Genomic DNA, 23,570 nt, shown 5'->3' on the forward strand with positions numbered 1-23,570 from the left:
GGCTGAGCAGAAAAAGAAACATAAATAAACCTTGTCTGGACAGGCTTTGATTAATACATATCAAAGGCAGCTTGTACTTGGAAAAGGGCCCATAATTCAAGTATGGTTTTTTAGATACTAAGTATCAGTTTTCTTCAGTCTAAACATAACCAGCGACATTATTATAAGGAATTGTCAAGTTACAAAAATCTATCATCAGCAAAAGGAACAGAAATGGGGAAAAAAAGCAAAACGACGATAAAGTGTGAATTTCACATACACGTATTTTTGTCATACCAACAGGCACTTGATGAGCCAAAGCACATAAAGCACAGGAGGGATTTACAGAGTAACTTTATGACTATCATGAGAATTTCTGATCCCCTCTCAGATTATTACTTTTTATGAATCTCCCATTATCTGAGAAGCACAGTGTCCATCTGTAAATCATCAATAAAGAAGTTTCTTATTAATCAGAGACAAAGCATTAACTATTCCCTCGTGTGATATAAAGAACAGAGTTACTGAAATAGAGGAAGGCCTTAGCTGATGGAAGACACAGAATGATACTATACTTCAAAAGACTGATGAAAACTGTGTGAAAAAATGTGTTTTTCAGAAGTTAATTCTTCTATGAATAAGTAATCAACTATGATCCAGGATTTGTTTTGTTGATGTGCTACTCCCAGCATACCACTGATTACACTGTGACCTTGGGCAAGTCACACACAGTTGAATTTGGCCTTAATCTTTCTGTGCCTCATTTTACGCATTAGTATAATTATTATAATAATACCTATCTCCTGAGAGTATTGGGTGGCTTCATCAGCTATTATTGTGGCTAATAGGAGCTCTATAGACTACTTTAGTTTATTTTACAAGAAATGGTTTTCTCAGAATAGCAGAGAGGAGATTAATAATATATTAAGCCCATTCGAGAGCTGTCCTGAGAATTACTTTTCTAGTAATACTTAAGTCAACATAACCTGTTCCTCTGTTAAGAGAGTTTAATGATATAAACCTATCAGCACGGTTATGCAAACAAGTTAAAGTGTACACAATGCCAAAGAAAACTTCCCTTCCATACTAAATGCTTTTCAGAGTTTACTTAAGGGGAGGGTTGGGAATAGCCACATAGCGCTCAGTCAGGCATGCAACAACTATTGTAAAATTACAGCAACTATTCCTAATTATAATTTGTATCACCCATGGCTTTTAGCAAATAAGACTGTTAACCAAATTATTTTGTTCAGGGGAAGTTATTTGGCTCTTCAATTTCTTGCATTTTCTAGAAAGAAATACAAGTTTTAATTTGACATTGCCTCTCCAGCTATTTTGATAGTTCTGTAAAAATGCAATATTTTGCAAAATATCGAAAAAAAAAAAAAAGAATAAAATAAAATAATAATTAAAAAACAACACCAAAACTTCAAATGCACTTATGTTACCAACATTAAAATTCACTTATATTCAAAGGTTAACTTTGTACAGTTGAAATAAACTACACCTGACTTCTAAGAAATATGTACCTAGGTCTTTAAAAAGTTCCTAGAAATGTAGATAGGTGGCTACCTGGATTTTTAAAGAGCTTACACACTAAACCCTCAATAGGGCTTGCATCTTCATAAACCTGATTCTGTAAAAAACTGTGCCTTATTGAATTAAAAAAAAAAAAAAAAAGACTTTATTTAATTGCTTATATCAAAATGTTCACAGTACAGCATATTTGAACTCAAGTATACAAGTGAGGTGCACAGAACAGGGAGAACAGTGTTCACAGGATTCATGCAAGCAAGTTTAGGACAGATTCATAGGATGAAACAGGGTCCTGTCAGACAGGAAATTGTGTTATCTCAGTTATGAGATACCTCTGAGAAGCTTTTATTACAAATAGGTTTTGGTTCAGCTCCTACTTCATATTAGGAAGAATATTTCAATCAGAGTCTTAGGTAGCATGATAAGACAGAAATCTAGAAGAGCACTGTGATATTACACACTATATTTCAGGTTTTTTTTAAGAAGACTCAAAAGAATTTCTAGGTTAGGATATATATCCACATAAAGAGGTACCTGGGTTTTAGTCCCTAGGACGGATTTAGAGCATGTTGTTGCATTCAAGGTCATCCAGGCCAATAGCTAAGGATAAGACAGAGTTCAGATTTCTTGCAGGCAGAGGAAGGAATTGAATTTATCCCACCATGCTCTGAGTGAGAGCCCTCATGACTATGACCACTTCAAAAAACATTAATAAAGCCAGTGCAAGCTCTAGTGAATAGCTTTCTAAAAGGCAAAACTGCACCTATATTACATCACCAACTACCAAAATATCTGATATACTCTTATACAAGGATTTGCCAGCTCTGCTCCCTCACCTACTCACAATAGTTATCTATACACTTCACAGAACTTCATGTGGTTTGCAGTGTTTCTGACACAACAAATAGCTCTGTCCTCCCACCTGCTCTAACGCTTTGTTCCCATAGTAAAGACTTTCCCTATTCTGTGGTTCCATTCAAACACACAGAAAATATTCAACAACAACCACTGCCTGCAACTTCCTCCACCTCATCCTCTCACTGCCTGTAATGGCACCCTATAGGAAGTAGTAGACTCCTGCAGCTGACAGAGGAAGGGACAGGGACAGGGGTAAATAGTGTTTACTTGGAAAAAAAGTAATGTATGTGGGACAATAGCGTCTGTGGAAGTTACAATTTCATAGCAGAGCAAAGTATTTTCTTTTAGGAATTGCATGGCATCTACTGCATAGTTCTTGAATGTTCCTGCAGTATTTGTATGTTTATTATTGGATATGAGTAATAGTCCCTGAAAAAAATGCTAATGAAATACATGTACTTTCAAGAAAATATTTTATTTGAAATACAATTAAAAAATAAAACACATCCAGTCTGTATATTCACAAATCCATTACTTTATTCTGAAGTGGTGAATGTCCAGAATTGACCTGCTTCACTGCTCTAGGATTTACTTCATCCAAGTACACATAATTTTCTGAGTCCTAGTACTAACAAGGAGCCTGGCAGAATTCTTAACACATTTTCACAGAAAAATATAAATCAGGAAAAATATCATTATGTGTTTAATGAAGTAAGAATCTTTTTTTTTTTTTTTTTTCCTATAATATTAATTTTTATCTTTTATTATTTATGGGAACTAAGGTTACAAAACTCAAACCAAAAAGTACACAGATTCTGACTTGGCGGGGGGGGGGGGGGGGGGGGGGGGGAAGGCATCATTCTTGGTTTTGTTTTTCATCTTAGCAATATTTCCTGATGGTGTGGTAGTTTTACTTGGGTGGGCAGCCAAGCTCCACCAGAGCTGCTCTTTCACTTCCCCTCCTCAAAGTGAAAGGGGGAGAAAATATAATGCAAAGGGCTCAAAGGTTGAGATTAGGATGGGGAGATTGCTCAACAATTATAGTGACAGGCAAAACAGACTCAGAGTAAAAAAACAACAAAAAAGTATCAGACTCAGGAAAGATACCAAAAACACCTTTTCCCCATCCATGCTCTTCTACATCTTCTCCCAAGTGGTGCAGTGGAATGGGAGCATGGGGACTGTGGTCAGTCCCTAACGCTTTGTCTCCGCTGCTCCTTCATGGTCACTCTCTGCCCCTACTCCAGCATGGGGTCCCTCCCACAGGATGCTGTCCTTCCCAAACTGATCCTGTGTGGGCTTCCCACGAGCTCTTCAAGAACTGCTCCCACATGGCTCCATACCACAGGGTCCATCTGTCAGGAGACAAGCGCTCCAGCACAGGTCCCCCACAGGCGGCAGCTCCCTCCAGACGCCCTGCTCCTGTGTGGGCTCCTCTCCACGGGCTGCAGCTCCGGCCCGGGACCTGCTCCTGTGGGGGCTCTCCATGGACCACAGCCTCCTCCAGGCCACATCCACCTGCTCCACCAGGGGCTCCTCCAAGGGCTGCAGTGTGGAGATCTACTCCATGTGGGACCCATGGGCTGCAGGGGGACAGCCTGCTCCAACAGGGGCCTCTCCACAGGCCACAGGGGAACTGCTGCTGCGTACCTGGAGCATCCCATGCCCTCCTTCTGCACTGACCTTGGGAGCTGCTGGTTCTCACTCCTTTCTCTCCCAGCTGCTGTTGAGCAGCATTACTCCCCCCCTCCCCCTCCCCCTTTCTTAATTCTGCTCTTACAGAGGCACAAACAACATCACTTATTGGCTCAGCTCTGGCTAGCGGTGGGACCCTTATATAATGTAGGGTAACTTCTGGATTCTTCTCGCAGAAGCTACCCCCATGGCCCCCTGCTACCAAAACCTTGCCATGTAAACCCACTACAGATGACCACAGTTTACCAGTGGATAGACAGGTCCTGCAGTAGAAGACTCCCATTTTTCTATTATTGTTTTCTACTGCAAAGAAGGGTGAGCTCTACTTCTCTGGAAGTCATTTCTGCCAAACACGCTGAAAGGCTATTTCAGCTTTAACCTGTAATTTTCAAAGACCTCTAGAATGAGTAATTGAAGCTTCATAATACCTGTGTGAACCAAGTAAACAATGCAACAACTATACATCATAATAAAGCACACATCTTTTTATAGAGTTATCAATTTTCTAAATAAATATTCTACAACAATACTATACAGTAGTTTCAGGTGGGAAATACAGAACAGAATTGAATTACGTATTTACAGGAATAAGGAGCCTGAGACTATACCTCAATTACCATAAAATGCATGAGTTCATGAATGATCATACGTATTAAGAAGCTCAATATATGAGCTCATACATCATATGGAAGCAGAAGGAAACATCCTAAACAGTGTGTCATGACATGGAACCATGTATGGGTGAACTCTGGAATTTTCTCCTCCATTTTCTCCTCCAGGTACTTGCTGACTTCAGGTAAATGCCAAATGCACTTAGGCAGAATAACAACATGAAAGATTTTTATCATATTAAGTAAACTACAATGTTGAAGTGGAGCCCAAAAGACATATATTTTAAGTAAATATTTCATATAATCATTGTGCCTGCAGTATCCACTAGTGTGTTCCTGCATTTCCTATCTTTCACAGTTGGAAAATAATAAGGTGTAACATTACACAGACATAAATGACAACCAAATCCCAAGTAAGGCCTCGAAGATGCATTGGCAAAGGTAGGATACTTCAAATGGAAACCACCTTTTGAAAGTGAAAAAATTTAGAATCTGTAGGTGTGTTCATTGACAATGCTTGATTCTGTAATGTTTTGATAAATACGTGTTTAGGCTATGATCAGCTTAAAATAAGTAAAGAAATACATAATAAAGAATTGTTTAAAGAGCAAAGCTAAATTAAAAGCTTACTATGAAATTAATGATATTATTTTCTCCTGCTTCAGTTATTTTTTCCTGATTCTATGACAATTTACAGTGATATTCTTAATTCTATTTACATTCTCATTCATACCATGCCTGACAACCCTGTAATTTATGTTTATCCTCAGACCAGTTTTAATGAAATACTGTCCTCATCGTGTTTCAGATAAGGAATAGAAAAATTAAGTTACTTACAGGCTTGTTTCTTAACCACCTTCCTCTCCAGCATCTTTTAAAGTCCAGTTAAATTTCCTGATATTTGTCTTCTCTGGTAAATTTGTTATTCCCCTACTACTGAGGTTTGATTTATTTATTTGTTTTTAATACAAACTCACTGATATTATTTTATTTAAATGACAGAAACCTATCATGATGACTCATTCACTTTTATTAAGTTGAATATTAGATACAAGGCTTGTAAATAATGAGAATGGAAGAAAAGTATACAGATGCGTTTTATGAATGTGTTTATCTTCTGGTAAATGTTAAAAGTATCACAATCTAAAACTACATTATTTTTGCAGCTTCGTTCTGTTAAGAAAAACAAGTGTCATAGAAAGTTTCCTATGATAATAAATTACGGAAACTCCAACCACTCATTTTTTATGAAATTTTCCTTCAGTCTTACTGATGTTTCATTAACATCAGAAGGTCAGTATCAACTTTCTCTCTTTTAGAATTATTGTTTTACATATTGTATTATTATTATTTTGAGATTACATAATAGGTTTCTATTGGCAGCTTGAAAAAAGTAATTATAAGGTTACAAAGGAATAACACTATTACCTCAGTGTGCTTCCCTCATATGAGTCATAATATGAGAAATCTACAGTTCTGAACCTCACATTTTAGACACTCAGACAATAATAGGTGAAGTAGTTCTATCAGAAGTGTTTTCAGTGAAGGCTGAGTGGCAGAATAAAGCTGACATTGGGGAGAAAAATCATGCCGTAAGTCACAATGCTGTTTGTATGCATGTTGTCATCATGCTGTAGAGGTTAGACAAATGAAGCTAAGAACAGCAGTGTTTGTATGCTGATGCATAATATTTACTTTAACTGAGATTCTTTAAAAAGATCACCAAAATCAACCTCATTCACTAGCTGCAGAAAGGATGATGCTCAGCATTTACAGAGTTAATAGTTGATTTTCCTCCTCTCCTTGTGAAGACACAATGGAGAAGATCTCATGGTTTAGTGCAAACCAGTTCAGCCCAGTAACCCAACAGAACCCTCTTCCTTTTTTTTTTTTTTTTTTTTTTTTTTTGCCATATTAGCAAACTGAATTAACTCACTCTGTCACTGTGTCAGATAAGAACCTGAGCTTATAGAAGCGAAGTGGAAGGAATTTGCAGCCCAGCCTGTGGACATGGAAGGAATGTATATCTTCCATGCTGAACATCACAATACTGGTGGGGATACTTGCTATTCCTGAGGATATCATCTTTTTGTTTTTAATTCCTGGACTACCAATCCAACTGGATTTATAAATCTTACATTAAAAAAGAAGGGTGTGTGTGTGTGTGAGAGAGAAGAGATATGCAAGAATACAGACTATTCTGATGATAAAAATATGTTATCATAGATAGGTTAACAACATATCTTTAAGAGACTATCAATTATAATGTTGCACAACAGAAAATAGCACAACGAAAAAAATAAGCATACAAGAATTATTTTTAATTACACTTTCATGTTGATACTGAAAAAAACACTAACAAAACACTCCAATATCAGTCCCTCCCCCCTAAACACACACCACTCTAAGCCCAAATTGTCATCTCTATTACACTCAGCAATTAACAAATGGAAGTCTGAAAAAAGTTCATATACAGATAACACTTTCCCTGCAAATAGTTTCAGTTTAAGTAGTAACATTAGCCCAAATTTTCTATTGCCCAAAACAAAGTGAGCATAAAACATTATCATACTGTCAATTTAACATTTCAAACTCAATCAAGAAGAGCACCTGAGCTAAATTAGGTCATTCTTCACTTAGTTTTGATTTAGTTTTTGAATAAAATCCAGTCTGTTTTGATCACAGTAAAGCCAATAACCAACCTGGAAACACATCTATGTCAGTGACAATTGATCTCATGTTTCAGATCCTTCTTCCAGAGTTATACTTTGAAAGAGTTGTGGTAGAAAACAAAAGTGTGCACCTGACTACCTACTTAAGCTTTTTTTTTTTTTTTTTTAAACGTCTGTGTGTGTGTGTATGCTTCATGTCTTTTTTGCTTGTTTGTTTTTTAATCAGTAAGGTTTGTATTGTCTTATATTCTATATTCACTTTATATATTCATTATGAGAACTAATCATTACCTACACATTTCATCAAGGTTGTTCTAGTAAAGAATGCATTTTGATTTCTGCTTTCACTTTTTACAATATTGGATTGTAACATAATCTGGAAAAAATAAACTAAACTGAAGTATTAGTTACTTAAAATGTGTTAACATTTAGGAGAGAACACATATTTAAGAGTCCTTCCTAATATATAACTTCTGAAGATTGTAAGGAAGAAGTAATGTCATTAGATTTCTTCCCTTTTTCTTATCTGTATAGTAATGGATATACTATTATACTATTTCCTTTACTTAAATTTCTTTCATTTTCACCTTCACAAAAAGTATATATATATTTAATTATATGATATTATATGTAAGCTGTATATTACAGAAAGGGTCAAGAAAAAGTAAAACAAAACAATACAAATCAACTCTAGGGCTGTAAAAACAAAGGAACAAAGGTCAAGCTTTAGGAAGGCTTAAAGACAACTGTAGCCCCTAGATCCCAGATTTAAGAGATCTCTTGCTTGTACTTTGATTTCAGAAATTAAGGGAAAAAATAATATAGATAGGTATTTGGTTAAACTGTAGGGTTTAGATATTAGAGAGAAGTTATACTTGCTAAAAGGAAAATAATACATTTAATCTATTTAGTATCTTCATATTTTATTCCTAATATGAATACAACTCAGATGCTGCAGTTAATCCAGAAAATGTGTTAAAAGTTCAGCACCCCATCAGTCAAGAGCAGCAGAGCTTCCAAAACCAAAACATTACCTTACTAGTTGGAGTTTAAAAATCAACTAGTTTTTGAGCCTCTTTTGCATAGCCTACAGCTTCTACATAGCCTACAATAGGCCATAAGCCTCTACCCATCTCCCCATGCTGATGACAGAACAGCTTTATCTAGAAACCAGGTATATTATATGCTGCATGGATGTTGAGTCATTTCTACTTCTCAGTCTGCTCTTAGAGTTTGGTACCATATGGCCACAGTCATCACAAATGAGGTTTTAGGGAAGTCATCTGATGGCAGAATGGGATCAGCTTTGCTAGGCAGTGAAGTTGCTAATCAGAAGCACTGGTGGAAAATCTGAAATTGGTGATTCCATGAAAGGAATATGGATTCAGGTCTAGAGTGCTTATTAGGGCAGCTTGAAAATGCTGTAATTTCTCTTACGGGTGTAGACATTTTAAAAACATAACATTTATAATGATGCTTTTTCCTGGTTTTGGACTATTATTAAATCATTTCCAGCCCAGCAGAATGCAGTTCCCCCCCCCACCCCCCCAAGTGCTTGAGATACATTTACTCTGCCATCTATCTTGGCTTGGACTTTCTAGCAATTGTTTTTGTGTCCCTAACCTTATATCTTGATTGTAAATATTCCTTTTCCAATTTTTTCTGTCCAAAGTTTATGTATCTCAAGTTTTTTTGAACACGGTACTACTTTGTTCAGTTTTTATGGCTTCCCATCTCAGCTTTTTCTTAGAGACAAGGAAGAGCTTTGAAAGAGCTTTTCTCTCAGGAGTGTGAGATATTTTGACAGCGATGGAGTATGTGGGAAGAGGATCATGCAGTCATGTTTGTGTGACTGTGGACAAAGGAAAGAATGAAGAGAATGTCAGTGGAAAGGGTGCAATTACCCTGAAATCTCTTTCTAGGGAGAAAGATGTGTGGAGAACTGTGGTCATCTGAGAGGAAAGGTGGATGATATCCCTGCCCATCACAGGAGTGTTGGAACTAGAACATCTTTAAGGTCTCTTCCAATTCAAATCATTCTATGATTCTATGAAAACCATGCAGAAAATGTTTCCTGGCCTTCCCATATCTTCCCTCTTCGGTGAATATAAAGGTAGCTTCAAACCACACTTCAAAGTTAGCTTTCTAGAATGATTACTTAAGATCATCTCTACTCCTAAGCATACAAAGGTAGTCTTTATTATTATTATTATATTATTATTATTATTAGTCTTAAATATTCTAAACTTTTCAGTAGCTTCTATGAGTGCTTAAAGATAACTTGTGAAAACTAGGAATTCTGACCTTGAAATTAAAAAAATAGCTCTTTATGAGTTCACTTCACTGTAAGGGGAACTAATTTCTTTCCTGTGTTAAGTAAAACAGTACATGCCTGCTGTCACCTTGGATTGTTTACATTGGTCTTTTTCCACATGTGAGGCCATGAGGACCAATTAACACTTAGTCATTGATAGTCAGCTGTCAGCTGTCAGCTGACTATCAGCTGACAAATAGTCTCATCTCAGAGTAAGAGAACCACAGTTTTCAAGAAGATAACCATGGATCTAGCGCTTAGTGGTATCTACTCTTCCAAAAAGACAGCAACAATAGATCACTGTATAGCAAATACTGAAAATCCATGACCATGAAAATACATAAAAGCTAAAGATTGTTTTGTCTTAGTCATGCAGCTAATACTGTTATTATGTCCGAATCCATAGACTGACATTAGTACAGACTTCTGTTCATTGCCAATCCTTATAAGTTCAAATATATAAGTGATGGGACCTTACCCGTGCCCTCTGCTCCATCTCCATCATTAATCTTTCATGTTGTTCTGCTATTGCCAGTGTTGCAGAATGGACTTTCTGATATATCATTTCTCCTTCTCGTGTCTGAAAGGTGAACAGCCCTTCTCCTGTGTCACACATCCTGCAGTAAGCAGAACAGAAGGAAAAAAAAAGAGTAGTGTAATTTTTATCTATTATAAAAAGTGCACACCTTGCAGTAGAAAATGCCAACTTTTATAGTTAATCTTTTGGATTCTGACTATCTGCAGTTATTTTTTCCATTAAAGAGAGACATATTGCAAGAAAAGTGCAGAACTTCATGAACACAACCTCTAAATTCAGTTTAAATCATTCTCTGAACAGTCAAAAATAAGTTTTATCACAGAATAAAACTTGAAGTAATGAAGTCACTTGCATATAGCATTATTTCAAATGTCTGCATGGCTACGTAGGAGCTAAATTTAATTATCTTAACCAATTGATAACAGAAGTACATAGTATAGCATGACTTTGAATAGCTGACATTTTAACATAACACTGGCCAATTAAAAATATTCTTTGGGTTGATCACTACAGAGAAGCTGTATGGAAAGGCAGCATTACAAGAGTTAAAATACGTCTGCCTCAGTACATTTATGTGAGGCAATATCTAAATCTCTTTATAATTACAAGAGACATTCAGTCTATTTGACAATAGAAACAGTAATTCTATTGCCTAAGAAGATTAAATAAATAAAAAAATCCATAAATTAACCTTCTTCTTTTGAAAGAGCAACTTCTATCACCCTTACTGTGATAGCCTTATGGCATTATTCAGAGGAAAAAAAGTGGTATATAGTAAATGCAAGGACAAAGAGGGCTGAGAAACAGAAAAAATTAGTAGACCACACATGGTAGACTATTGAGTGACGGTTACTTCAAGGATATATACTGTGCTAAACAGCAGTGGAATCTGACATATTTATATTAGTAGTTCCATGATGAGATTATCTATGTCTCATCTCTGTATTTTTATATATTTCTTTTTGAAATTTTAGAAACAGAACAATAAAAATCCTTTTGATTTGGTCTGATACTGCCTGTAAAGATTTTCAGAGTTATCTTTGACAGAAAATTGTTGACTTGAGTCACTGATGCATAACATCCTTCAACAACAGAAAGACTTAAATTTCCCTAAAATACCAGGGTTCTTTAATTTCTTTTTGGTTTATTTATTATGTTATAGGACATGTGATGTTTTGAATATCCCAACACCTTCAGTATGGTCCCAGGATGTCCAAGGCATACAGAATTACTGTTACTAAGCATTTTAGAAAAATGTGTCCTGGTTGAACATTCAAAAAAGTTTTAAATATCAATATATTTAAAGTTTGAATCCAGGATCTGAATGATTATTCAGAAATTAAATTGTACAAAATATTGTCCAATCAAACTAACATATAGATCTATATTATTTTATTTAGTCATTAAATATGTCTCCTGCTATTTTATGTGCACACACACAATTACAAAACAGCTTTTTGAAAACTGAATCATTTCTTTTCATGAGTTATCTTCTTATAAATACATCTTCTGAATTCTAAATAATTCTTATTCTGAAATTTTATTTTAAAACCTGTCTCTCTAATTCGTGACATTATTTCTTTACATGGCTATTGTGTTTTATAAAAAATTATTGAGAATCCAGCATTTCCTTTTGATTTCAGGACTGACCACTTAAAATAAAACCTTATTAACACCTACTAAATCTTTGCTTGTACACTGGAGGAGGCATGCTTTTTTGGGCCTCCTGTAAAGAACTTATGCATGGCTGTGCATAAGAGAATAGAAAGTATTGGAAGCAGAAACATAAAATAGAGCTGCTTCTGCAAAATGCCTGGTGAACATACTTAGTAATGACCATCTGAGATGTTGAAAAGAAAGTCATAGTTTTAGGAATAGATGATTCACGATGTTACAAACATCCATACTTTTGAAATAAAAAGTCTCCACTCATCCCAAGATGTAAGAAAAATATAAGCCATTTTGCAGACAAGTATTATTTGCTCCGTAATAATGAGATGTGCCAGTTAATAGACAAATGGGAAAAAATACCCAAACTTTCACATTGAATTCCAGTGGAGATCAAGATCCCTGCTATAAACATTTAAGATACTTTATATTCTTAGCCACAATCCTCCAGAGAGCTTATGGTAGAAATAAAATGTCTCAAGAGTTTTGAGACATTATAGCAACAGTCTTTGAGATCCCTCAGGGCATCATATAGCTGGTACTCTGCTTTTGTGTAAAGAGATCTTAATAAAATTCAAACAGCATGGAATGGAATGTCTGAAAAAAAAAAAAAAGAAAAAAAAAAAAAGATGAGGTTTCAGAAACTGAAGCAAAATATGATCTCTTTGTTGGTTTCAGAAGATGAAAAATCCTACAGGGATAAAAACAAGGAAGCAGGCAATGGAACGTGATTAAGATTCAGGAGTTAAGCTGCTTATTTTGACCGAGCAAAACCTAATCACCCCCACTGCTGATTTGATCACATCCTGTATCATCTGTGTGCCGCCAAGTTGGAGGCAGGCATGCAGACTGCTGCACCCCTGAGGCACTGCTTCCACCACCCAGGATGGCACAGCTGGGACCAGCTTTCCAGTTGGAGCGGGTGACCACAGTTGACATGTCATGCCAACGTTGGAAAACTGTTGATGGCAGCCTCCCAGGATTATGGGTTTCCCTAGCTAACAGTGTATGATATACATGCAGAGGCTCAAAATTAGATGTGGAGAAGAATTATGGGCCTCATTTGTTCGAGTGTCAAATAGCCCTTTTATGTTAAACATGACTTAAAGGCACCAGGAATGAAGCCAACAGCAAGCCTGAGCTCTATAAAAGCAAAAACTTTGAATGAAACTCCCTTCCTGCCATCTAAACTTGTTTTTTGCAAGCAGCCTTCCAAAAAGGTGATTTCCTTTGCTATAGTGAAGTATTTCTGTTCATCTCCTCAATATTTTATTGTTTCATTGAGATGAAAAGTGATTAGACCTTAGTTAGGTCACTGAGAGGAGAGACATGTTTCAGGTTTAGTTACAGTCTTTCAAGGGAAGGTGGAAACAGACTGAATTAGAAAAACTCCTGAATTAGAAGAATTTATGGAACTAGAAGAAGCATGATGGGGACAGGGAGAGGGGTAAGTGTACTCTATGAGTTTTCCAGAAAGGACAAGGGAAGTTTTACATATCTGGCCAAAGAAAATGGACAAACAGATATGCTAAAACATACTTTTGGGCATGTCCTATTTACAGTCAAAACAGTCAGCAGAGCAAAGACACTATATATATATTTTATTTTATTTTATTTTATTTTATTTTATTTTATTTTATTTTATTTTATTTTATTTTATTTTATTTTATTTTATTTTATTTTATTTTATTTTATTTTATTTTATTCTGCAGCCTCTTTTAGGTGCCAGATAACTGTCCATTTCAAACTACAGTTTCAGCTTTAGCTTTGTTAACACGTTGCTTGACTGAATGTGAAGTAACTGAGTAAATTAAAGACTCTTAGTTCAAAATACACACCACATGTGGTTGTACTTAATGCATTTTTTTTTGTTACAGTGAATTATATTTAAAATTCAATCAAATTATTGTTGCTTGAGAGCTGTCCTCAAAAACTTTTAAACTCTTTTTTCTAGAATCTTTTGAAATGAAAAATGACCTTCCCCAGAGCATAAACCAAAAATTTTCATCATATTTCTTTTTTTTTTTTTCCAAAATAGTTTTATGTCCATTTTTTTCTTAATAAACAAAAATTATTTTATATCCAAGTAGTAACGTATAAATTTTATATTTCCTAAAGTCACATTAGAGAAAAGACGGAATGAAGGTGTGGAACTGTTCTTTTCCTGGTACTGCCACAGGTTTGCACTGCAGCTTTTCCAACTTGATATGACCTTCACTGTCAAAAAAATTCACTGGTTTTGTATACGTTAATTTTTTATGAGAGACTTAACAGTCTGTGAATGCTTGAAAACTGCCGATGTTAGCTTCTCTATTTCTGTGTTTTCCAACTTTAAAACAGGGATGTGATTAACCTATGCTTTAGGATATTTAAGGATTCAATGCATTAAAATGTATGAAGTGCTTTGACTGAAATAGAAAAGTGTATTTTTTTCCTCTATTGTTAAAGAATTATAATGGGCAGATAATGAAACAAGTAGATGCACAAGGTCTGAAAATCATCATAAAATTTTTAGTTCTTAAAATAAGAACTTTGTGGATTCATTGTGGACTCAGAGATCCACAATGAAAGTTCCTGGTTGTACTCAAGGTAAGATTTATGTTCAGCCAAAAGAGATTTTCCCACCACTCTTGCCAGATGTTCTCAACATTTCCCAAATCCACATAATGGTTTCCCACTGCCTCTGCTCACTACAGAAGTTTGTCTATTAGAGCAAAGTCAGTACCATATAGTAACCTCACAGAATTCCCCCCAAAAAGGAAACTTTGTTGACTTGACCACCATATACAAATGGTACTTTTTCCCAAACAGAGGTTCATACTCTCATGCCTGACAGTTTCATTTCACTACTTCAGTAAAATATAAAATGTATTTTCACAATAATGAAGGTTGTCTGAAATATGAGATGCCTAGGAACATTATTTGCTATAAGTCTTTGCTTTAAAACAAAAGAAACAAAGACAATTGTAACCAGAAAGAGTTTAGTTCTTCATATATCTATTTTTTAATGGTTTTGAGTGATTTCTTTATACCCATATACAGTTTAGCATTAAAGAAATGGGTGATTTGTAAGTTCATTACTCAGCAACGTATAGAACTACAGAAAAATAACTTTAAAAAGGTAAATATCCTCAAATAGGCACCAAACAAATGACCTTTAGAATTAACAACTACTTACTATCAATAACTCTTAATAGCTCTTAATAACTAATGCATAATAAATTAGTACCCTTTTTTGGCATTTCTAGTTCTTTAAATAAAAATAAAATTTAATTTTTGAATAAGACTAGATCATGATTAAGTATTGTCCAGAAATCTGAGTGCTAAAAGTCAGCAGTCAGCAGTACCAAAATGAATGCAATTACTGTAGTGTAGTCCACACTCAATGTGTGCAAGATGATTTCCTTTAAAGAGCAAAGCTGTTCACTCAGATACTTCAAGGTGCAGTAAAAAAGTTAGCTAGTGCTTATTTCCTGTATGCAAAGAATGTGGTCAGATTTGATATAGGGAAGCAAACCTTCTCTGTCACAAGAGGAGCAGTAAATAATAAATGGCCTTTCTTTAAAGCCTCGAAGATATGGATGTCGGTTGGGAAAGAGCCATATGATATAAAATATTTAACTTTGAACCAAGGTACTTATTTCTTGTGTTACTACTACTGCTTTGATTTTCTAAAAAGTGGTCGAAAGTAGCAACTTTGCCTTCAGTTTAATTTGATTATCAGAGGAGATGCACATCCCCTTGTGCATGTCTCACTTTTGTTCTTTCCATGTTTGTTGTTATCTCAACTTGGACTAAGCCATTTTGACAGAAATCCTGTTTGTTCTTTGTGTGCAAGGACGTTACACACAGCGCACACGAAACACAGACTTGCTAACCAGTAGAGCTCACAGAGAAATGAATACAAAGCTCCCCTGAGGATCCAAAAGCTTTGCTCTCTCCAACTTTCAATACACGCTAACTTGCTTCCTCCCAAAGTTGCTATTTCCTGAGATAATAATAATAATAGCAAGAAAAACAAATAAACTCCTTCTGATGGGAGCATATTGAGATAAACAAACAAACAAAACAAACAAACAAATAACAACTCAATTTATACCTTGGAATAGTTATCACGAATTCTAAAACAAACAATGTAGATTTTTATAAAGCTGTAAGGTGAACTTCTGTGTTGAAAGGATAGAAAACCAGGAAGAAGCAAGAAAATGTTGCTAAGAATCTGACTTAGAATAAAGCAATCAAAAACTGATACATTTTGTGGGTGAATCAGTAGGAAAAAAAGATAACTACAAAAATAGGATATGTATGGGATCCAGGAAGGGTCTATGAGTGAAGCAGAGAGAAGGCAATTAATGAGAGAAATGTGCAGAAAGTGTAATTAATTCAGATATAGACGTGGATAGAAAGCCCTATATGTGGGACAAGGTCAGTGAAAGTAGGGAAATGTCCTGTGAAATATCCACAAAAGGGAAATGGAAATCACCAACACAAAGCACAGCAGCAATATAAAGGGCAAAACACAGAACAAGCAGACACAGAATCTCAAAATCTGCTGAGCCTTGTCTGTTGCTCACATCCTATGTGACTAATGAGTTAGATTGCCTTGCTTTGCTGTCATCATTTCAGAGTTTCATTGGAGTGTCAAACAGGGATATCCTGACAATTTTATGATCTGAGAAGCAAATAGTGAAAATTATCTGATATATAAGGCATCTGGCTGTCCCCCTAGACTATAGTTATTTACTGACAAGTATATACAACAAGAAAAATTAATTATGTAAGATATCTACTAATTGCTTAGATAGACATTCCTTTATAAAATTTATTGTAATATTGTTGCACTTCAGCTGAGATGGATAACTTTTCACTGTTCCTGCACATAGGTTATGAAGTAGCACAGTGTTTAATCTTAAATTGTCTCTCTTTCATGTGGAATCTTCTTGAATTTGGCATAAGTTAATGCATGGAGTATTACCACATGATGAAGCTCAGTAACTTGATCATGCAGCTTAGATTTGTTCAAGGTCAGATCTTGTATTTCTTGAGTCATCTTCAGTGTTTTCAACTAAAAGAACTAAAGGCACAGATTTCCTAATAAGTCCTTTTGTGGCATCATTCTGCAATTCTGAGAACATAAGGATGGAAAGGAGTGATGATATTCTCCAAGATAGCTGACATTCAATTACTCAGAGGAAAGCAGTCCTTCTCCATTATTTCCTAGAGGACTGTGATACTTTCCAAATGATAGTTACATAGCTTTTTAAGATATTATATGTAGTCATGGTTAAAACAAAACAACAACAACAAAAAAAGTATGATGAGATTATTTCTTTTTCTGCCTAAACCAAGTGATGATTTTAGGGGAATAATACACATTTTTTTTTTCAATCATGAAAACATGTTTTTCTTTGTTTTGTCAGATGGGAGAGATTTCTGTACAGTATTTGAGGTAATTATGCCTCCTGGGAAATTTTTCTTCTCATTGCTTGGGCTGCTTCTACAATTGCTGTGTCTTTGCTGTGTCTCTGTTTTAGCCCATTTAGACTAGTGGGGCATATATCTCATTGTTAAAGCTTCAGGGACACTATCCCATTCCTGCATTCCTGCATGTCATATGCTGTCCACTTTTTGCTTAACAGAAGCACAAAAAGAAAGCTATGCCTTTCTCTGGACTATACCAATGACTGAGTGATTGTCCACCACCATTGTAACTCTCTAATTCGTTTCCAGCAATATTTTCTTGTCCATCATAAGACATAGTTAAGAGACAGTGGCAATAATAATATTAATATTTCTTCTTCTTCTTCTTCTTCTTCTTCTTCTTCTTCTTCTTCTTCTTCTTCTTGTTATTATTGTTATTATTGTTGTTATTATTATTATTATTATTTTCCTTCCCCAAGGCTTGGTTTTGATAATAAGCAGGACTCTGTTTTGGACTTTTTTTCAGACCATTTTTATTTAGGTAACTAACAAACTTCCTTGTGTATTTCCATTAAAATACTTTATTTATTTTAGTTACCATTGTGTATCAGAATAAATGTGAAATAATGCTGAAGAGTTAAATATAGTAACTCATTTCCAATGCTAGTTAAAGTACAAAAAGCAGAGAAGCAGATTTCATTGGAGTTGTGCATAAGAAGCAGAATGTTGAGATTGACATAAAATTATGAAATATATCCGTACTTAATGGTAAACATACCATACAGAGGCTACATTTTCTATTTCTTCAACGGTAGAAACTACAGTTAGTTTCTCCTCTCTTAGAGGAGATTTCCCGGTCTAATAAGCCAAATCCCAAATACTTTAATATGACTATATATATGAACTTTATTCCTTCCTGTGTAAATATTAGTTTCATAAAACATCAACAATTTGATGGGGAAGATTGAATGGTGCTGTTTATGCTTTAGCACCTCTAAGTAAAAGTATACTAGCTTGAGCATGCAAATTGCTATCTTGTGTCAGTATTCAATTCACTTTGCACTGTTTAATCAGTGTAGGCAATTAATAAATATGTATATGCAGAACAACCCACTCTGTGGAGATTTTTGACCGCACCCTTCCCTTCCCTTCCCTTCCCTTCCCTTCCCTTCCCTTCCCTTCCCTTCCCTTCCCTTCCCTTCCCTTCCCTTCCCTTCCCTTCCCTTCCCTTCCCTTCCCTTCCCTTCCCTTCCCTTCCCTTCCCTTCCCTTCCCTTCCCTTCCCTTCCCTTCCCTTCCCTTCCCTTCCCTTCCCTTCCCTTCCCTTCCCTTCCCTTCCCTTCCCTTCCCTTCCCTTCCCTTCCCTTCCCTTCCCTTCCCTTCCCTTCCCTTCCCTTCCCTTCCCTTCCCTTCCCTTCCCTTCCCTTTTTAGATCTTATATATATCATGCAAAAATGAAATTGATAAAAAACAAAGGAAGGATAATAAAAACAATTGTTGACATATTCTTAAATACACAAGACATTTGCATTTTTTTACAGTTTAACAGAACGAACACGAAAATGTTCCTGAAAAATTAATTATCTGGGTTTGTAAAGCTCAGTTCTTGTTGATAATGATGAAATAATATTTAACAGTGTCTTGGAAGATTATATGTCCTTAGCAGCTCTGAGAAAGATAAACCAAGAACTCTTATATCACTATTATAATTTTAGTGCAGAAGTGGCAGTTACAGTTGGCTATACTGCAAAGACACAACTGAAAACAGTGGTCTGAAAAAAATAAAGATGTTATGAAGATGACAAACAGCTAAATGTTTTTGATTAAGCTATTTCACTCAGCATGGTTCAGCTATTATTCTTCATGTCACTTTTGAATGAAAGGGATATAGTCTCCAAGTTCTGGAACATGGGATCATATTCAAATACAGTTATTTGCTACAGGATGTTTGCCACCCTATTATTCTCTAGTGAAGGCAAGCACATCTCATAACAATATTACTCAATTCCTCTCACTGTCTTAAGTAGAAAAACAGGTGAAGCAGCATTAATCTACAGCAATAACACTGATTTTGCCAAATACATAAACGTTAGTGAGAAAACTCAAATAAGATCACTACTGTTTAAAGTAAATGAAAGCATACAGGGACCCTCTGGCCTCTGGCAGTGCATCACTACTTGCTACAACAGAGGCAACAAAACTTAGCAGCTTAGGATCTTCATTTTCTTCTTTTTCCCTTTCAGAGCCCTAAAGGCACCATTATGTTTGGGACTACTCCCAGTGAGGGTGGAAATCCTCTTAGCTTAGACTTGCTAGTGTCCAAGTTGTTTCTTGATGAAATGAGGCACAACTCTGAACTTATTCAATCATCTCTCTGGAAACAGAGTTTTGTAAAGGAGGCATCTGCCAATTTACAGATGTTAGCAAAGTAGTAGCCGAGGAACTAGTGTTAGTAGATAAAATTGTTTATTTCATTTTTGAGGAACTGGGGGTGCTCCAAAGCTATGATACTGGACACTATTGCACATATGCCAACAATATTTGGAGTAATTGATCATGGTCAACCTAAAAGTTCAACCAAAAAGAAGTAATAAAAAAAAACACTTTGTACCTGCACTTACCAATAATATGATATTAAATATTAAATGTAGGACCACGTTCAAAACGATCTGTAAGATATTTTATCCTATAATGCCTCTACATATTAAATGCTACTGGAAACACTTTGTACCTAATATGATGCAGTCAGATATTGCATTTGTGTTGTTACTCTACTTTTTATGTTTACAGAAGCAGAGGACACAGGCATTTCCTGAAGTTCAATAAAAGTATAAGAATATGTTCCCTTAAGGAGGCCAGGGAAAAATTCTGGAGGGTTGAATGGTAATGAACTAATAAAGTTAACATTTTTAGTGGTTGAGTAAATATTAAGACACTAGAGGTAAAAAATATTAATGAGCTAATATAAAGCCAGGTTCAGTACTATAGAACATGTGAAGAAAAGCAAATTATAGTTAATTATGATGTATATTCAAAACATCATCTTTTCCAGGTTATGGAAAATAAAGCTGAATTCTCCCATATCAAAAGTGGGACACACAAAGTGCAAAGGAGTAATGAAGGGAGAACACAGCAGTCTATGCTGTTTGCTTTGTGAGTTTTCACTACTACAAAAGTAAGACATTCCAAGTTTTTTTTTTTTTTTTTCTTTTCTTTTCTTCCCTCTTTTAAGTGCAGCATCATTAATGGGTTTGGCCACTTTAAAGCATTTGTGGTCAGCCACTCTGAAACTTTCCGTACACTTTGTTTTTATTGTGATGGGGTTATAACCACTGTTGTTTTCTTTCAATGTCACTCTCTGTCTGCATAGTATGAGAGCTACTGCTTTGACTACTTTGATGAAAGAGGAATTTTCAGAAAGTCATATGCAAATATTATGGGCACACAGGGTTGTCCAGAGACACTCACCATGCTATGTACGTACACTAATGAGTAATTAACATATGCTAATAATATCCAAGGACTCACCAACACTAATCACAAAACTGACAGGTTGTTAGCTCTTGTTTGGGAGCAGCCTGCCACAGCAGCAACTCATGGGACAGAAAAAACACTGGGGGCAAGACAGGATGGGGATTTGCTAAAAAAAAAAAAAAAATAAAAAAAAATAAAGCTGGATTTCTCAGGAGCTTACAGTAAGAACAGAAGACCACATCCCTAGTGCATACAGATACAAGCAGTCAAGTAAGTCTTTTGGTGGTAAACTGTATGTGCAATAATAACATTATATAGAAAAATAATTACATGAAAGGCATGGCCCCCACCACAAACATAAAACATTAATTGAACTTCCACCATTTTTTTACTTGTGGTATGTAGAGAAGAAACATGACTTTCCTCCCACTTTCTTTACCTTTTCCTCTTTTACCTAAGCCAAGCAGAATTGAAACAGACATTTTTTCTGTTCTTCTCTCAATTGATAACAACAGCAATTCTATTATGGATCAAACAAATCACACTGCATTTGCCTGGCATCTCTGACTCCAACTTTGACTGTGTATATAATATCTTTCTGTTGATGCTTCCAGCAGGGGGAAAAATCTCAGCAAGAATTTCTCTTTAGCCTGATTGTTGAAATGTTCAGAGATGTAGCAACTTGATAAGAACCCTCATAACATTTCTGTAAAATTTTGTTATGTAAAAGTAGACAGTCTTTTCAACTACAGGAGTAAGCGTGTAGGAAAAGGTACTAGTATTTACTTCACACAAAAGGATTAAAAAAAACCAAAGAGATTAAAAAACGAGTGGCAGGTGGTCTGCAAAAGAAAATCAGCACAAGGAAGCATGGACCAAAATGATGCAGAAAAAGGAGAGGAAAAGCATATAAAAGGATGAAAAATAACTACAATTTATTAGTTGCCATTTATAATTTCATATGCCTAATATTCTAATATTCTGATATTCTAACGACTGGCTCACCACATATTTTCCAAGAAGTATCATATTTCTAAAACTTTGCTGGATGGAATGGCTATCCATTTTCTGAAGTTTTAATAAATGCTTATTCCTGACCCTGATTAATAGCAATCAATTACTCTTAGTTGAATATCTGCTATGAGTCCTGTGTGAAACTGCTTACACTGTACTAGAGAAAGAAATGCTTTGGGTTAGTTTCAGTGAGGATTTTGCTTAAAACAAAAGAGTGTAAGAATGGCAAGTATTAGTGATTGCGTGTATGTGCCACTGCCTATTCTTTGCAAATATTCCCTCAGTCCAGTTTCTTGCATGGCAGGAGATGCTACTAATTGACAAGAAATGCTCCTTGACAAGTCCACCAGCAGAGAAAAAACACACAGACTTCAAAACAAATATGGGAGAGTAGAATCTAAAAGCATGAAATCCATTTTCTTTAATGCATTGGCTTTTCAAATCTATTTTCTTTAATTCGCAAGCTTTTCAAACACAGCGTGCCTGCTCTCTTCCCATTGAATCTGGGGCATTGTTAGAAAGCAAAATGAAAAAAAGCAATCTACCTTTGCTGTGAAAAACAAACAAATAAACCAACAAAAATAACAACAAAATAACAACAAAACAACAACAACAACAACAAAAACACTAATGAGTTACTTTTACACTGGAGCTTACTCATCTAGGTTCAATGTTTCATAATTTAAGCTCCTACTGTCCTGCACTGCTTTAGTAATATTTTTATAAGAAATTTATAACAGCCATGGAACTGCTCTGAACACTGGACTGTATCAAGCCCTTCTGTCCATGATTCTGTATGCCAGGTTTAAAAAAATAAATTAAAAAAATCCATTAACTATAGACTTACTGATTTCATTAAACATTTATATATAGCTATCCAAAAAGCAAACACTATAGGTGGAAGAATAGAATCATAGAATCATAGAATCATAGAATATCCTGAGTAGGAAGGGACCCTTAAGGATCATCAAGTCCAATACGAAGGACACAATTCCGTTACGGTATTGTGGATACTTCTTATGCAGTGAAAGATGACCACACCTTCCCTAGATATTTATGCATCATAGCTTGGGTATGTTTGTGGCTATTTCATGTATGCCATTAAAACGATTTTGAGTACCCCTGCCAAAAGTCTTTTGAAGTACTTCCCTATTTTCTCACTCTGGAACATTCATATTATAGGTACCCTTCATATCACGGACAGAATATTAGTCTCAAGACAAATGCTAATATACATTTCTATTTCTGTGTATTACTATTTCTGCTCTAATTGTCTTTCTGCTCTGATGGTCCTTTTTACCAGTTATTTGACACTACTTCCACATGCACTGAACACTTTTTTCTTGGCTGCCCTCCATTTCATCTGCACTTCTAAGGCTGAGAGCTAATCATGCTCATTTTTCTTTGTTTCTTTTTTTTTTTTTTCTTCTCTCTCTCTCTCTCTCTCTCTCTCTTTTTTTTTCTCTCTCTGAGAAAGAAATTGGTCCAATGGGGCTTAAAGAAGCATACCATAAAATGACACAGTACCTGTGACACGAACTATTTGAGACAGTCAGTTTGCCAATAACATGCATCTATTTGACTAACTTCTTCTTGCTACTTTGTGCTCAGATCTTCCACACTTTCTGACTAGATGTTATTCCTGAAATGCTAAATGTATTCCAAAAGTTGTTACAGTGCTTCTTTAAAAAAATCAGGTACCTTGCTTTTACTCAGAAATCCCTTTCTTTTTCTGTCTTACCAGCCTATGTATTTCATCACCACATTCCTGTCTCCTCCTCTGCTTCCATG

The 23,570-nt window shown here is 35.5% G+C and overlaps 1 protein-coding gene across 1 annotated transcript in view; it reads right to left on the reverse strand.

The window, feature by feature from the left end:
• Positions 1-23,570, reverse strand: part of DOK6 (docking protein 6) — a gene marked incomplete at both ends in the record, with an annotated part of 248,722 nt that overhangs the window by 56,122 nt on the left and 169,030 nt on the right. Inside the window, one exon of the mRNA XM_084281323.1 lies at positions 10,144-10,282. Coding sequence (XP_084137449.1) covers positions 10,144-10,282 — 139 coding nt within the window. The remainder of the gene's footprint in view (positions 1-10,143; positions 10,283-23,570) is intronic.

This window comes from Netta rufina (assembly GCF_964035555.1).
Source record: "Netta rufina genome assembly, chromosome: 2".
Classification (NCBI taxonomy): domain Eukaryota; kingdom Metazoa; phylum Chordata; class Aves; order Anseriformes; family Anatidae; genus Netta; species Netta rufina.